The 17,607-nt window shown below is 46.2% G+C and overlaps 1 protein-coding gene across 1 annotated transcript; it reads left to right on the top strand.

The window, feature by feature from the left end:
* Positions 1–408: 408 nt before the first annotated feature.
* Positions 409–17,326, top strand: ISYNA1 (inositol-3-phosphate synthase 1). The gene is made up of 11 exons (XM_083358088.1): positions 409–542; positions 1,702–1,822; positions 3,703–3,864; positions 5,700–5,829; positions 6,044–6,237; positions 8,533–8,682; positions 10,310–10,525; positions 12,317–12,481; positions 12,643–12,756; positions 13,030–13,244; positions 16,631–17,326. Exons 2-11 carry the CDS (start codon positions 1,709–1,711, stop codon positions 16,848–16,850), a joined length of 1,680 nt encoding a protein of 559 aa, XP_083214214.1. The 5' UTR covers positions 409–542; positions 1,702–1,708; the 3' UTR covers positions 16,851–17,326.
* Positions 17,327–17,607: the final 281 nt, after the last annotated feature.

Raw genomic sequence — 17,607 nt, 5'->3', positions numbered from 1 at the left:
CCTTTTATGACTTGTGGACTTCAACTCCCAGAATTCCTCAGCCAGCAAAGCTGGCTGAGGAATTCTGGGAGTTGAAGTCCACAAGTCATAAAAGGGCCAAGTTTGAAGACCCCTGGTATATACCAATGGCCACTGTCTTCTTCCAGCATGGCAACCCACCTTCCCAACTCAGGATTTTCGAGGGGCGTCCCGTTCCATTTCTAAGCAGGATTTAGCTAAGCTCGATTTATTTCAGAGACACACCGAATTCTGCTCCGGCTTCGCTTCAGAACTAAGGATTTCCTCACTCACAACTGCCCAGCGTTCCCACCGGGCTTTAGACGAGAAGGGGCGCGCAAGCCCGGGGCCAAAGCGCAAAGAAACCCAGCGCAAGGGGCGGCGGCAAGAGCCGCGGGAGCGCGCTCGGGGAAAAAGATGTAGATTCTTTTTTTTTTTCCCCGAAGAGGCGGAGCCTCCGGGGAGGGGGAGGCGGGTCCTGTGATTTGATAAAGCCCGGCGCGGTGGAACGGCGAGTAGGACTTAACCGACCGTTGAAGCTCCAGGTGGGTTTGCTGTAGGTCTTGCGCTAAGCTGGAGCCGCTCGGGGTGCCTGGCTGGGGCGGGCGGGGGGATGGAAGGAGGACGGGCACCGGGGCGCTCAGGTAGAGGAGCGGCAGCGCCTCCTTTTCCGCTCAGCCTTTTGTCCTCTCGCTCTGGAGTCAGGCTTTAAAGCAGGGGTCTTCAAACCTGGCCCTTTTCTGACTTGTGGACTTCAACTCCCAGAATTCCTCAGCCAGCATCCCTGGCTGAGGAATTCTGGGAGTTGAAGTCCACAAGTCAGAAAAGGGCCACGTTTGAAGACCCCTGCTTTAAACTGCCCGAGGAAAGCGGGCAACCCGAAGCGGGACACCGGGGAAGAGGCGAGGCAGCCGGTTCGCTCGGGAGGAGACGACGGTCGGCGGGTGGGAGGCGTTTCCCCTGACGGCGCGGTGTCTCCCTCCAGCTTTTGCCCTCCTTACCTGGCCGATTTGGCTTGAAAGAAAGGCAAGGCAAGGCAAGGCAAGGGAGTGGGTGTCTAGTGACTGTGGGAAGGAGGCTGGGGAGCGAGCCGGGCCAGGCTCACCACTTGGCAAGGGGAGTGAGGGTCTCGGTGGAGAACCCCGTTGCTCTTCTGCGGGTCTCCCTTAGGGATTCCGCCGCCAAGAGACACTCCCTCTTCCCAAAGACACCCCCCCCCCCAAGTGACCCTTGTCCTGTCTCCCTTTAACTTTTCCCCACTCTTATTCTGGGAGTCTAGGAGAGATTTCTCACACCGGCCCTGTATAGGCTGAATATCCTGAGAAACTATAGTTTTTTCAAACTAGGATTCCCATAGACAAGAGTTGCTTGTGTATAGGTTGCTGGGAAGGCCTAAGCAGCCTAGTCTGAGATAGTCCAGGGGTAGGCAACCTTGGCTCTTTTATGACTTGTGGACTTCAACTCCCAGAATTCCGGAATTCTGGGAGTTGAAGTCCACGAGTCATAAAAGAGCCAAGGTTGCCTACCCCTGGTTAGCCCTTTAGTCCCTTCAAAGCAAAAGGACTGTGCGAGCTGCCCACCCTAGAGAGACATTTTGCCTTTCCAGCCGAACAGAATAATAAGTCAAACTCTGTGTCCAATTTTAACTAAAGGAGAGAGTTAAAACTCTGGCTAACTCGGTTGTTCCCATTCTTCCTGATCCAGCACAAACATGGCAACATCATTTCTAGTGGACAGCCCAAATGTGAAGTACACTCAGGAGTTCATTGAGGCTAAGTACACCTATGACACAGTACAGGTCTGCCAGGAAAATGGTGTCACCAAGGTAAGAAGGGGGCACAGTGGCTTTTCTCTGCTGAAAAAAAAATCAAAGTAATTTGTGCTTCAACTAGGAAAATACAAAGTCAAATTCAGTTGGAGCAGTCAAACTCAGCTTTGCCACTCCTGGGTAGGGGATTGTGAGAGATATACATTTGAAAGGCATTGGGAGGAAACTAACAGCCAAAGCATTAAATGATGAGGAAGAGGATGGTAGGAATAAATTCTCTGAGTTGTTATATATCCAACTAGGACTACTGTTAAAAGGGAATACTGACAAGCTCTGCTGAACTTTACATTTTGCAGAAATGTGAAAGAATTTTTAGAGGGAAAATCACCAATGAGACAGGTGGGGCTAACGATGGAGCAGGTAACTGTTGACCAGTGGTAATGTGGCTGGAAAAGTAGAAAGAAGATGGCAAAGAATATTCTGGAAAAGAGAATTGGTGTCTGGTAGGAATTGTGAACAAGAATTCAGATTGCAGCAGTTGATTGCCTATCCTACGTGTCTGAATGTAAATAGAGTAGTACAAAATTAAAAAGGGAAAAAAATCCCCCAGGAGCTTTTAAAGCTTTTAAATGGATCTTATACTTTATTAAGATCCAAAGGAAACTAAGATACCACCTGTTCTTCAACAATGTCTGAAGAGGAAGGCAACTGATACCACTTGTGGAGCCAATAAAATCTGTAAGGAAACATTCAGGGACGGTTTGCCAGAACGATGGGAGTGAAGTGTTAGGAATATATGTGGTCCAGCTTGTGGGGAAGAAGCTAAAGGTAGGCTGAAATTATAAGTTTAAAAAGATCCCATGTTCCAAACTGCCCAATGAGAAGTCAAAGATGGAAAAAGGTCTTGAAAACTGGAAAGGTAAGGTAAGGGGAACAGAAAGAAAATGGCTACATATAATGAAGTGTAAAGACCAGATATCTGGGTGAGAAATAAGAAAAAGAAGATGGTGACCCTACTACAAAGGGCAGAGATGAAAAAAAAAGGCCTGAATGTCATCCTCGTCTGTTTTCTTTCACTTACTGGCTTTAGGCCTCTTATGTTGCCCACTGTTTATAAAGGGTAAGCTAGGTCAGAAAGTTTCCAGATATTCCACTTGCTTGGGAAATAAACTCCTGGAATGCTTGTAAATTGGTTTCTTTGATAAAATGGGGAGAGTAGCTCCTATGTTGTTAAAGAAACCAACTTACAAGCATTCCATCTGGGGTGGGAGGGGGGATTGAATTGTATAGTGACCTTGAGGACAAGGGATTATTTCTTGGAGCAAACGCAGAATTTGGGAAGGGACTTTCAAGGTAGATTAGGAACCCTAAAGTCCTTAGCAAAGCAGCAACAAAGGTAATCTGGAAACTTGTTCCACCCTCCTATTGGTTCCTCAGTTAACTTGACTGCAATAAAATCTGCAAGTATCATTTCTACATGGAAGCAGACAGCCAGCTGAATTAAGCACCTTCTGCACAGTCTCAGGCATTGCTCATGTGTAGAAGTTTTATTAGCAAGGAGAGGAAGATAATTTGGATTAGTGAGAGGGGATCTGCTGCCAGGATTAAATATGAAGTAATCTATGATCCATTGCAATTTTGAGCTGTTCTAATCGTTCACCTAAAGTGGTGTTTCTCAACTTGAGCAGCCTTAAGTGTGTGGACTTCAACTTTTAGCATTCCTCAGCCAGCATGCTGATTAGGGAATTCTGGGAGTTGGAAGTCCACACACCTTAAGGTTACCAAGGTTAAGAAACACCCCCCTAAATAATGGCAAATGGTGTAGACATGGAAATAAGAATGATTTTCTGTTTTGGAGTTAGCATATCTTGCTGAGTCCTTCCATCCTCACTAAGCTTCTGATCTCACAAGGTTTCTGTGGTGGGGTGTTTCTACAGGTCAAGCCAACTTCTACTGATCTCATTTTCCGCACAGGCCTGCGGGTCCCCAAGCTGGGTGTGATGCTTGTTGGCTGGGGGGGAAACAATGGCACAACGGTGACTGCTGCTGTTTTGGCCAATAGGCTGGGTCTCTCTTGGATGACCAAGAGGGGTCAAAAGGTAAGTGAGCCATTCAGATTCTTGGTTATATGTGCCGTGTTTTCTGAGAGACACTAAAATTGTGAACAAAAAAATTGGTTTATAATCTGCAAAGTCTAATGATTATTTAGCTTTATCTTCCACCTAGTAAAAGGTTTATCTAGAGTAGACCAAACAGAGACATTATGGAATATTGTACCAGGTTTCATAAATGGCATTTAATGGGTTTGGCAAAATATTATTAATTCGATTTATATACCACCCTATTCCCGAAGGACTCAGGGCGGTTTACAGGGCAGAATTTAAAAACAATACAATATAAAATTAAAATAAAATTAAATTAAGTATAGCCCCAAAAAGTCAAAATCACAATTTAAAATCATTAAAACCCCTCAGTCCAGGCCAGATAGTTCAAAGAGCCAGTTTTTTAGGTCCCGGCAAAACGAACGAAGGTCGGGGGCAGTCCGAAGTTCCGTTGGCAGTTGATTCCATAGGGCAGGCGTGCCCACAGACAACGCCCTCCCCCTGGGGATCACCCACCGGCAATCCTACCTTTGGGGGTGACTATGTTGCTCAATTTTAGTGAGAGATCTAAAACATTTTTTTGCAGTTTTTATACCCCCAAAATTTGAGTTCAAGTACTTTGGGATCATCTTTTCTCCTACATTTCCTGAATATCAGAGTGAATAAATATATGGATCTTCTTTTATTTAGATAAGTAACATTCCTCCTTTTCAGGAAAAGAGACAGAATTTTGTATAGTAGAATGTTATATATGTAACATTGTATATAAAGGAATATTTCTATATGTCTATGATTAGCAGAAAGGGTGGGAAGCTAATAGGGTAACTTATAAGGTAAAAATGTAAACATGTTGCATATTAATCATTCATTTTTCTGGTATTCATAGGTTCTGAGTAAATCCTTGCCTGGACAGTGGAAGAACCTTAATTTTATGGGGAAGGGGGATATATATAATTATCATCTCTTAAATTTGTGCTAAACATGACTTGAGAAATGATAATTTAGCCAGGAGAAAACAATAAGGTATGATGCTGACCTATAAAGTGAAATCTTAGTAGGCTTGTGGGACCAGGTATTTTCCCATTAACATTTTTCCTAAATGTCTCCTAATTGTGTAAGAGCCAGTTTGGTCTAAGAAGGCAGAAGGCTAGAGACTTGAGTTCTAGTCCCCCTTTAGTCTGAAAGTCAGGTGGGTGACTGTTGTCAAGTCATCCTCTCTCAGCCCTAGGAAAGAGGCAGTGGCAAATCAATTCTGAAAAGCCTTGCCAAGAAGGACTAGTCTAGGCTGTAGGCAATAGTCAGGAGTCAATGCTGATTCGAAGGCACCCCCAAACTGTGTATAAAGTGGTGGGCCTGATGGTGCTGGACAAAATTGTCTGCTGTGCAATTGTGCTCTCCATCTGTCCTGGATGAGTCAGGCAAGTTCTGTAGTATTTCAAGCAATTTTAGGCCATTCTTACAATCTGCACTGAAATCTTTTGAAGTGCAGATGAAAGGACCACATCTCCTTCCTCTAATGGTAAGAACTTCCCAAACGTTCTTAAGAATAATGCTCATTCAGCAGAGGGGACAATTATCCAGAGAGTCCTCTTCCCTAGGTATGTTCAAATGGAGGTTAGAATACCAAATTAAAGCCTATCAAGGACGCTTTAATTTGGATTCTGGCTCTTGGCAGCAGGCTGGAGCCAGTGGCAGCCCCTTCCATCTCTAGCTTCTAAAATTTAATATAAAACGCAAGTGGTCCATGCTAGATAAGGTCACTAGGTGGCTCCATTGAATGCTTCACCCTCTTTGCCCATACTGATGTCGGCTTTCCCACTTCTACCCCTCAGCATGCCAACTACTACGGCTCTCTTTTACAAGCATCCACAGTATGTCTTGGGACCGGTCCCTCTGGAGATGTCTATATTCCTTTCCACGATATGCTCCCCATGGTGCATCCTAATGACATTGTTTTTGATGGTAAGTACTGGTTTGGAGGGGGAAAAATGTCACGGGACGGGGCCTGCTTGCCTTTTTTTAAAAGTTGCATACTTTAATGGGGAGAACAGTCAAAGAAAAAAAAAAGGAAGGTGGTCATATTGAAGTATGGGCCTGACAACTAATGCCCAAAGCTACCCTGTGGTAAGATGGGCAGCCAATAAATTCTGAAAATAAATAAATTCCATCTTGCTAGGCTGGGACATCTCCTCCATGAATTTGGCTGATGCCATGCGCAGGGCTGAGGTCTTGGACTGGCCCCTTCAAGAGCAGCTGCGCCCCTACATGATAGGTCTGAAACCTCGGCCTTCCATCTACATCCCGGATTTCATCGCTGCCAATCAAGGAGAAAGAGCTGACAATGTTCTGACCGGAAGCAGAGCGGAGCAGGTGAGTAGAAGGTGCAAAGTTAGGCATAAAGTTAGTTAGAGTCTGGTCCTTTAGCTCAATATTCAATCATGAAGCAGTTAATGGGACTCTGGTTTAAAAAGAACCCCTCTAACCTACGTCTTTTTTTTGAGGTGAGATCCACTTTTTGTCTTCCACCTTGGTGCCAATCTTTAAATAGGGTCAGGCTTAAAATCTACATTAGTCAAAACTGGATTAAAGTTCAAGCTGAATTAAATAGAATATTTCTGCAGTAAAAATACCATTTGGTATTTTTAATAGCAATTTTGGGAAGTGTGCTTGGGGCATTTCCTTCAAGGCTTTGGGGGAGATATTTATGGTTCAGTTTTTGCATTTCTGTTCAGCCTGCAGGTGCTTCCTATTGAGTCTCAATTCTTGGCAACAAGATGGACAGGTCCAAGCAGTTTTCTTGGGAGGATTTTTCCAGGATTAAAAGAGTGACCAGGCTAAAGTCACCCTCCTGGCTTCCATGTCAAAGGCAGGGCTAGAATTTGGATTTCCCTGCTCTGTCTAGCGCCATAACCATTAGACCGGTGGTGGAGAGCCTTTTTGGCTTAGTATGTCAAAAATACAAAAAATGCCTAGATGGACTCTGCTGGCGTGTCACACCTCCCCACCCCCAAAACAACAGAAAAACCTATCTCCCTCCCACCTTAGGCCACCCTGAGCAGCAGCACCTGGCAGCCCCAAGGCTGGCCCTGGGCCTCAACTTCAATTCTAGCATTACTTCTGCCATTTTAAAAGGCCACCTTGCATCAATCCTCAAGGGGCACAAGGCTTGGGGAATGGTGCAGTTGCCCCCATGGCCTAGAGCTCCCCAGGATTGCCACTTATTCTCAAGCGGTGTTCTCTTTCTGTTGACAGGCCCCTGAGGCCTACCTGAGGCAGCTCCAGTTCACCTGAGGCCCTTGTTCTTGATGTGCCTTTGGAGAATGCTTTTCCGCAGCCTCTGAAAACCGTGTGAAAGCATGCTGCATTCTCGCATGAATTTTAAAGACTTTGGAGACGCACAAAAGCACACTCCTTCTTGTGCAGCCTCTGAGAAACATATGACAGTGGGTGTGCTTTTATGAATAGCTGTTATCAGGTGTTGGTGAACGCCGACAGGTCAGCCAAAAATGTCGTGGCATGTCATCTTTGACATACATGTCACAGGATCGCAACCACTGCAAAAGTGACTTCTCAGCCTACTTAAGAGATTATTTTTGCAGGGTGAAAGGGTATCTTCGAATCAGTTTTTGACTCGTGGCAAAGGCCTGCATTAATTCCTGCCATTTTCTTGGGTATTTTTTCCAGAAGTAGTTAGCCATTGCCTCCTTCCCAGGGCTGAGTGTGTGTGATTAGCTCAAGGTCACCCAGCTAGCTATGTGCCTAAGGCAGGACTAGAACTCAGAAATTACCATCTTTTAGCCTTAGGCCTTAACTCCTACACTAAACTGGCTCTTCTAGTTATGCACGTTTTCATTGAGCCTGCAAAGCAAATCAAGAACTGAAGTTTTTTTTTCACCTTAAAGATACTTTTATGCAAAGCTTTTGGAGATAAAACCTGGCATATCTGCCCCACTTCGCTGATATACAGGCCCAGATCTCCAGGAGTACAACATAGCTGGTTATTCCCCCCCCCTTAAACTAGGAAGCTACCTTAGGCCATCTAGCCTAATATTCTCTCCGACAATTTGCAGATGATCTCTGGTGTCCCATCTCAGTAAGCGGCCTTTCCATTAGTTGCTGCTGGAAATTACTTGCTTGGAAATTGCTGGCATTGTTAGGCACTGAACAGAAATTAAAAAATTGAGGATGCGAATGTTACAGTAGTACTATATATAGTCTAAATTGCCTAGATTAGTTAAATCCCAATTTATTTACTTTTATCCAGGGGTTTTCCCAAGTGGGCAGTGTACAGCATGCATTATCTTATGCAGTCTGGTTGTTACCTTCTTATTTTAGGTGGGGGAAGAAAGTAGCTTATTAAAGGCTGCTGAGTCATTTGAAGTGGCGATTTCTCGTGTTAGATTCCTGCTTATTTGGGCCCAAATTTATGGGTAGTTTATTTATTTATTTAATTAATACGGCCACCCTTTCAGTGACTCTAGGCGGCTTAATAACAGTTGTTGGTGATGGATCCAGGCTATATTTATAAAGACTGGCTTAAATGTCTTCATTAGGAATCTGGTATGACTTTATGGAATGAGTTTGTGAGAAGCAGCAATGCAACTGCTCTTTTATCGTTTGAAGTTAAGATCTTTACATTTTGCTTGTTTATTTTTTCCTCCAAAGATGGCTCGGATTCGCCATGATATCCAGGACTTCAAGAACTCCAGTGGGGTAGATAAGGTGATTGTTCTCTGGACGGCCAACACCGAGCGCTTCTGTGAAATCCATCCTGGAGTGAATGATACAGCTAGCAATTTACTCCAAGCAATTGAGGTGAGATATGGGTGTATTTGCTTCCTTGCTTCTTTCATCCAGTGCTGGCTCTTGCTGTTCCTTAAACGTATTTTCTTTTCCTTTAACTTGAACTTTAGGTTTTAAAGATGTTGTATTGAGATTAGACTCCTAAGCATTACAAATCTAAACCAGTTAAAAACTTAATTTTTCTTGTTTGTTGGCCCCCTCCTCTCCTACCCCCCCACATTTATTTTATTTTATTTATTTATTTTAATTCCATTTATATCCCGCCCTTCTCCGAAGACTCAGGGCGGCTTACAAGCTTAGCAGTAGCCTTCATTCTATGTATATGCCTGCTTATTAGGGCTTTCGCCCCCCCCCCCAAGCGGCATTATTACAAAGTCAGCTTATTGCCCCCAACAATCTGGGTCCTCATTTTACCTACCTCGGAAGGATGGAAGGCTGAGTCAACCTTGAGCCTGGTGGGACTCGAACCTGGACTAATTGCAGGCAGCTGGTGTTACTTAAGGAGGCATTAGCCCACTGCTCCACCAAGGCTCATATGACATATGAGCCAGACTTTTAATGAAAGTATATTTGTGTGTTTTCTCAGCTACTTGGATATGCTAGGCAGGTTAATGCTTTGAAAAACCAACTTGTACTTGTGGTGTAAGTATGTCCCAAATATCAACTACTTTAATTTTTAGCTGTGGTACATAATTAAAGTAAAGGTTTTTCAGAAAGAAAATGCAATAGCCTAAGTTTTAAACGCTGTTACCTTCCCACCATAGTGGTCCCTATTTTTCTACTTGCATTTTTACGTGCTTTCGAACTGCTAGGTTGGCAGAAGCTGGGACGAGTAACAGGCGCTCACTCTGTTACGCGGGACTCGGGATTCGACCTGCCAAACTGCTGACCATCTGATCGACAAGCTCAGCGTCTTAACCCACTGAGCCACCGAGCCTTTGGCGTCTAGTCATGCCGGCCACATGACCACGGAGACGTCCTCGGACAAGCGCTGGCTCTTCGGCTTTGAAACGGAGATGAGCACCGGCCCCTAGAGTCGGAAATGACTAGCACGCATGTGCGGGGGAACCTTTACCTTTACCTTTAAGTTTTAAACATTTGTAGCAAAGGTTGAATGAGAGAAATATTCAGCTTTAATTAACTGATTACCTTGTGCAGCCTTGTCCAATCCAGTTTTCTTCCAGATGTGCAAGTATTAAAATTTCCAAAATCCTCAAGACAACCTGAGAATTTGCAATTATATTATGACTTTCGCATTTCATCAAAAAGAATTACATTACCACTTTCCTTAGGTATATAAACACATTTGTGTGTTTTGGTTTAAGTGAGGTAAGTGAACCCAGCCACTGTAGCTAATAATAGCTCATGGCTGACCTTATGAATGAACTCAGCCAGTCCTAGCTAGTATCTTGGCTTAGTACAATGTGTGAACCAGCTTCTTCTGTAATCCAGATTGTATCTCAGTCCTCCCTTCAATGCCCATTGCCCTGTTCTGTGTTTTTTCTAATTTATAGACATTTTCAACATCTGTAACGTTCAATAGTTCATTGAGGGTATGGGTCTCTCTGGGCTGAAGGGCAGAAGAGGAGGTCTGTCTTTCAGTCTCCTGACCAATTGACCTCTTGATGCTTTCCCCCAGGCTGGCCGGGAGGTTTCTCCTTCTACACTCTTTGCTGTGGCAAGTATCCTGGAAGGCTGTACCTACATCAATGGCTCTCCCCAAAACACTTTTGTGCCAGGAGTTATTGAGCTTGCTATCCAACAGGGAGTCTTTATAGCCGGAGACGATTTCAAATCTGGTCAGACAAAGCTCAAGTCAGTTCTGGTGGACTTCCTCATCAGCTCTGGCATTAAGGTGAGTGACAACAGTGGGATGGGGCATACCCTTGGACTGCTGGTTATGCTGTAAGTTTGGGTAATATGTGGCCTCCTACAGGTGGTGGAATTCCAGCTTCCAATAGTGAGGGATGCTGGGAACAGTAGTTTACAAACATGAGGAGGAGGCAGATTTTTTCCACCTTTACTGTAACTGTAGTACAGGTAATTCTTGGCTTACAATCATGACAGCTATGGGACAGGTGCTTTATGGCTTTTAAAACATCCCTCTAGCTGTCATAAATGGTTGCCTCCCCCCAATCATATGACTGCATGTCAGGTGCTTGCCAACTGGTCACTTTTATGACTGGCCACGACATTCTGCAGTCATACGGTTGCAAACCCATGTTTTTTGATAGCAAAAAACTCCATTTGAATGAATGGATTTGCTTAATGACTGCCACTTTCATTAAAACAATTACTGCGTTCTTAAGAACTCGGTGAAAAATGATGGAAAAACACTTCCAGTCACGTGGGTGCTTCAGCTTGTGACTGTAATAACTTATAACAGGATTTAAGATCTCACAGTCATAAGTTGAAGACTACCTGTATGATCTTTGCTGGAACCACTTTATACATTTTCATATTGCAAGCCAAACAAGAATTCACAGGCTCAGGGTAAAAAAATAAGAAACTCCATGAACATTACATAAATATGTTCTTTATAATGCTAAGTGCCATTAATTGCTGCTCCTGTAATATTTTGTAATTGTAGTTTGAACGATGTGTGAACTTCAAGACCTCCAATTTGCCAACTTCAAACAGAACAAATCTCTTATGAATCTGACTGACCATGGGCAGTTTTTTCCATGTTAGTATCTGTGGTGGCGCAGTGGTTAGAATGAAGAATTGCAGGCTAATTCTGCCACCTGCCAGCAGTTTGATTCCCACCGGCTCAAGGTTGGGTCAGCCTTCCATTCTCCCGACGTCGGTAAAATGAGGACCCATATTGTTGGGGGCAATAGGCTGACTTTATAAACCACTTAAGAGAGGGCTGTGAAGCACTATGAAGCAGTATATAAATCTAAGTGCTATTGCTATCCTCCTGATGCATTGGATTATCATTCCCATCCTCTGCAGTCAAATTGCCCTTTGGCTGAATTTGGGGATGATAGGTGTGATAGCCAACACATCTGAAGGGATTGTTTCAAGGCAGAGATGACCTCCCATCTGAGATTGAAACCTTTTTCTTTTAGTAAGTGAATTTCAGGAATAGAACAGCTGGAGAAAGATTAACAAAATTCTACAAATGACCATGGGAGATCTCTGGCCTCAGGTATCCCTTTCTTTAAAATCTATATGCAAAGGTTGAGCTGAATTGGCATGAAAGTAAGCAGTCATTGCTTTGCAATATTTATTTTATTTTATTTTAATCCCATTTATATCCCACCCTTCTCCGAAGACTCAGGGCGGCTTACAATTTAAGCACAAACCAATGTGCTTAGCAATAGCCTTCATTCTATGTATATGCCTGCTTATTAGGGCTTTCAGGGCCCCCCAAGCGGCATTATTACAAAGTCAGCTTATTGCCCCCAACAATCTGGGTCCTCATTTTACCTACCTCGGAAGGATGGAAGGCTGAGTCAACCTTGAGCCTGGTGGGATGCGAACCTGCACTAATTGCAGGCAGCTGGTGTTACTTAAGGAGGCGTTAGCCCACTGCTCCACCAAGGCATATGATTGGAATAGCATTCTTTTCATTTTCCCTGAAAGCTCATACTAAGGACTAGAAACCTTGCATTTTCAACAACCGCTCTTTTCTTCCTTACAGCCAGTCTCCATTGTTAGCTACAACCACTTGGGCAACAATGATGGAAGGAACCTGTCTGCACCAGCTCAGTTCCGCGCCAAGGAAATCTCCAAGAGCAACGTGGTGGATGACATGGTGAAGTCGAACCCTGTCCTGTATGGACCAGGGGAACAGCCGGATCACTGCGTGAGTGGGAGGCAGTGGTGCTATTTGGAGCACAATAGTGTGCCAGTCTGGTTGTGGTGTGTGTGTGTGTGTGTATGTCGGGGGGTGTTCATCTCTTTTGGCTGCAAGGGATTATTTACCTGTTGCTTGCTCACAGACACCACTGCACACTCCCCAGACAGGTGGTGATCAAGTACCTGCCCTACATTGGTGACAGCAAGCGGGCACTAGATGAATATACTTCGGAGATCGCTTTGGGGGGAACCAACACCATCGTCATTCACAATGTGTGCGAGGTGGGTACACAGCTGTAGGATTCTACACGAGGCAGACGTGTTCTGGAAGCCCTACATTGGAGAGGAGATTATGGATTTCCCCCCCCCCCTGTTCAAGAGATTGGGAGGGAGGAATGTATATGGGAGGAGGTATTCCGTTTCTTGCTTAGCCCACAGGCAGGAAATGACTGCCAATTCTGAATTTAGGAACTTGGTCTATATTCCTGCACCAACCGGATGTATGTTCCTACGTTGGAATAACCTGCAAAGTTGCATTTCTGATTTGTTCTGCAGGATTCATTACTGGCTGCTCCCATAATCTTAGACTTGGTCATTCTGGCTGAGCTCTGCCAACGGATCCAGGTGGGCATAGGAGACTCCGAGCCAGAGCGCCTTCACAGCGTCTTGTCCCTTTTGAGCTTCCTCTGCAAGGCTCCCCTTGTTCCTAAAGGCACTCCAGTGGTCAACGCACTCTTCCGCCAGCGGGCTGCTATTGAGAACCTATTCAGGTAACGGCAACTCTCTTTGGATAACATCCCGTATAAGCAGTCAGCTGTATGTGGATTGTATCGCAGTGAAAATCCGTATTTGCTCTGCACAATTCTCCGCTTTATTTATCCAATTTAAGTGCCATCCATCTCACTCTCGAAGTGGCTCCGGGTGGCGTTCAGCTAAAAAACACAACTTGGGGCGTGTACATAGTTCCATAATTTTTAAGCTAGTTTTAGTGGCTTAATTAAACTCAAGAGTGTGGAAGACGCAAACGGACTCTGGTACATAGGTTCAGTCCCAACTGCCCCTTTGTTACCACAGGAGCATTTTCTTTTTTTTTCTTTTTTTTAACTCACATTTTTGAACCTCCCATCTCACTCAAAAGAGTTGTGAAGGTAACCATAGCAACTCCTGCATTTGTTTCTGACTGGGCCTGCTGAGAACTGTGTTCGAGTCACCATGGTAACACTGCATTTCTTCCTTGCAGGTCTCTGGTTTTTCAGGCCCTCCACTATCCCCTAAATTCATTAACTTTAGCTTAAAACATAGCACTCCATTCCCACATTGTTTCTACTAGACAGACAACAACCCTCCTGTTTTCCCCAAGGACCGGATACTTGGATAGCTCCCTCCATAGATTTGTGTTTAGCTGTCATGGTTACTAGTTACTGTAAGACCTATTTCTGTGAATTTATCCAACTCTTTCTGACAAGCTAGAAAGCATTTTTTTATGGCAGTGTTCCTTAAAGTTTGTGTTCCTCTTCTGCCATAGATCTCCCAGCCAAGTTTTAATTCATGAATTTTATAAGCAGTAGAAAACCCTTTTCCTTCCTGCACAATATTGGATTGTGGATGATCTAGGTGGGGGCTCTGGATGATCTAGGTGGGGGCTCTCCATTTATTATGCCCCTGTCATGGACCGATCATCATCTCCTGCGGCTGGTCTTCCGCTTTGCCACCCCCCGCCGTGGGGGTACGGAGCCAATTAGATGGTACCGCCCCAGACGCTTAATGGATCCTGATAGATTCCAAGCGGCGCTGGGGTCCCCACCTGCCTCCACTGCTCACAGCTCGGCTGATGCCTTAGTGGAAGCCTGGGGAAGGGCAGCCACTGAGGCACTTGACCGGGTTGTACCCTTGCGGCCCCTGACCCGGCGCAGATCCCAGCGAGCTCCATGGTTTTCCGCGGAGCTCCGGGAGATGAAGCGCCGGAAACGGGGCCTAGAGAGCTGCTGGAGGTCTAGCCGATCCGAACCCGACCGGTTGCGGTTAAGAACCTATATTAGGTCTTATCTCGCAGCGATGAGGGTGGCGAGGTGTAATTACTTCTCCGCCCTCATCGCGTCCGCAGATAATCGCCCGGCCGCCTTGTTTAGGGTGACTCGCTCACTTCTCAATCAGGAGGTGAGGGAGGATCCCTTGCAAGGTCGTGCCGAGGAATTTAGTCATCATCTGTCGGATAAAATCGCTCGGATTCGGACCGGTTTGGACTCCAGCTGGGCAGAGTCAGGCGATCAGGACACGGGCGGTCTTGTCAATGTTATCTGGGAAGAGTTTGATTCTGTGACCCCTGATGAAGTGGACAGGATTATGGGGAGGCTGAGCTCCTCCACATGTTTGTTGGACCCGTGCCCTTCCTGGCTGGTTTATGCAGCTAGGGAGAGGACACGAGGCTGGCTCCAGGCGGTTATATCTGCTTCTTTGAGTGAGGGTTATTTCCCCACCGTCTTGAAGGAGGCGGTGGTGAGACCTCTCCTCAAGAAGCCTGCCCTGGACCCAGCCGTTTTGAACAACTTTCGTCCAGTCTCCAACCTTCGCTTTCTTGCGAAGGTTGTTGAGAGTGTGGTGGCGCATCAGCTCCCTCTGGTCCTGGATGAAGCGGATTATCTGGACCCCTACCAATCGGGTTTCAGGCCCGGGTACAGCACGGAGACGGCATTGGTCGCTCTGGTGAATGATCTCTGGAGGGCGCGGGATAGGGGACATTCCTCTGTCCTAGTCCTCTCAGCGGCTTTCGATACCATCGACCATGGTATCTTGCTGCGGCGTCTCAGGGGATTGGGAGTGGGAGGCACAGTTCTTCAGTGGTTCTCCTCCTATCTCCTGGGACGCTCGGAGTCGGTGTTGGCAGGGGGGCAGAGATCGGCCCCTAGGTCTCTCGTTTGTGGAGTTCCTCAGGGGTCGGTTCTCTCGCCTCTCCTGTTCAACATCTATATGAAACCGCTGGGTGAGATCATTCGTGGTTTTGGAGTTGGGTATCATCAGTATGCCGATGATACCCAACTTTTCTTTTCGACCCCAAACCACCCCAGTGATGCCCTCGCCGTGATGTCCCGTTGCCTGGAGGCGGTTCGGGTCTGGATGGGGAGGAACAGACTTCAGCTCAACCCTGACAAGACTGAGTGGCTGTGCATTCCGGCATCCCGGGACATTCCAAATGTTCCATCTCTTTCTATGGGGGGTGAGCTCTTACCCCCCGTGGATAGGGCTCGCAACTTGGGAGTCCTTCTAGATTCACGGCTTACTTTGGAAGAGCATATAGTGGCCGTGACTAGGGGGGCTTTCGCCCAGGTTCGCCTGGTGCGCCAGTTGCGGCCCTATCTGAACCGGGATGCCCTGTGTACAGTCACTCATGCGCTCGTGACCTCTCGCCTTGACTACTGTAATGCTCTCTACATGGGGCTTCCCTTGAAGACCACTCGGAGGCTCCAACTGGTACAGAATGCGGCCGCGAGAGTTGTCTTGGGAGTTTCCCGGTACTCCCATGTTACACCTTTGCTCCGCGAGCTGCATTGGTTACCAGTTGTCTTTCGGGTGAGGTTCAAGGTGTTGGTTACGATCTTTAAGGCCCTACATGGCATGGGTCCGGGTTACCTCAGGGACCACCTGCTGCCGGCATCGACTCCCCTCCGCCCTGTGCGTTCCCACAGAGAGGGCCTCCTCAGGGTGCCGCCAGTCAGGGAATGTCGACTGGTGGCCCCCAGGGGGAGGGCCTTCTCTGTGGGGGCTCCGGCTTTATGGAATCAATTGCCGGTGGAGCTCCGGATGGCACCAGACCTTCGAACTTTCCGTCGGGGCCTGAAGACCCATCTGTTCGAATTAGCTGGTCTGGCCTGATGGGGGATTATGGGCTTTTAATTGTTTTTAATCTGTACTTCTGCTTTTAATTGGGCATGGATTTAATTCTTTTTAATTTTTGTATAGTGTTTCTTATGTATGCCCTGTGAACCGCCCTGAGTCCCACCAAGGAGAAGGGCGGTATATAAATCAAATAAACTATAAACTATAATATAAACCTATGTCTCCTTTTGACTGAAGATTTAAAACGTCGGTGTGTTAGGGAGGAATGGTTGCTTGCAAGCAACGTATGCTAACCTGCTGGCTCTTTTCCTTTCTTCCACAGGGCCTGTGTGGGGCTCCCGCCACAAAACCACATGCAGCTGGAATACAAAACCCAGAGATTGTGGAGCTGGGCAAAGCAAGGCCATTCCCCTGTGCCCCCAGCTTGGCTATCCACTCCTAAAAAGGCAGCCCCCCACAGGAATGGCTTTGTGGATCCCATTGAAAGCAATGGCCTCCCAGACTCCAGTGCCCACAGCCGCTTAACTGACCTGCAAAATTAGAAATCCAGCATGCCCCACTGCCAGTCAACACTGCATGATAACCAGATCAGATTTACAGCTTGGACTATTTGCCTCCTTCTCTCCCTCTCCCTCCCTCTCTCTCTCTCACATACACACACACACACACACACACACTATCCCATTTTTTTGTATTTGGTTACTTAGATTTTTATGTAGTAGTGGCAAAGCTGTATTTTGGGACAGGCAACATGCCTTCTTTTTCTGTGTCCTTACCTGTTATGAATGAAATTTAATTTGAACACTTGAATGTTTGAAATAAGATGTAACTATAGTCATATCTTTCATATAGTTCAGAAATTTAGATTTATTTGGCTATCCTTTTTTAATGGTGACATTGGAATAAACACATTGAAACATGAAATGGCCTGGTTACTTTGTGATATTGGCCTCCAATCTTCCATTGTCGGCTAAGGCTACCTCAACCCCCTACTGGCATACAGATCTCTGTGGTTTGTACAATCTATAGCAGGGGTGTCAAACTCAATTTCACTGAGGGCCGCATCAGCATTGCGGTTGCCCTCAGTGGGCCGGGTGGGTGTGGCCAGGGTGGGCGTGGCCTATTGGGTGGGCGTGGCTAGAGTGCGTATGGCCTACTGGGTGGGTGTGGCCAGCTCTACATTGTTCTCATCAAGGGTGCCTATGGGGGCCTGGTCAGGAGTGGGACAGACCTGAGGGTCTCTGGGCCAGGGCCAAGGCAGTGGGGGCCATTCCCTCACTGTTTCCAGGATGGCTTCGT

The sequence above is a fragment of the Vipera ursinii genome (assembly GCF_947247035.1).
Source record: "Vipera ursinii genome assembly, chromosome: 1".
Lineage (NCBI taxonomy): Eukaryota > Metazoa > Chordata > Lepidosauria > Squamata > Viperidae > Vipera > Vipera ursinii.
This window is presented reverse-complemented; position numbering and strand designations above follow the sequence as displayed.

Bases quoted from the DNA above. Each gene is read 5' to 3' on its own strand.
- ISYNA1 (XM_083358088.1), top strand. From the start codon at position 1,709: ATGGCAACATCATTTCTAGTGGACAGCCCAAATGTGAAGTACACTCAG. The intron at 6,238-8,532 runs GTGAGTAGAAGG...TTTCCTCCAAAG, and splicing joins CCGGAAGCAGAGCGGAGCAG to ATGGCTCGGATTCGCCATGA. The intron at 12,757-13,029 runs GTGGGTACACAG...TTTGTTCTGCAG, and splicing joins TCATTCACAATGTGTGCGAG to GATTCATTACTGGCTGCTCC.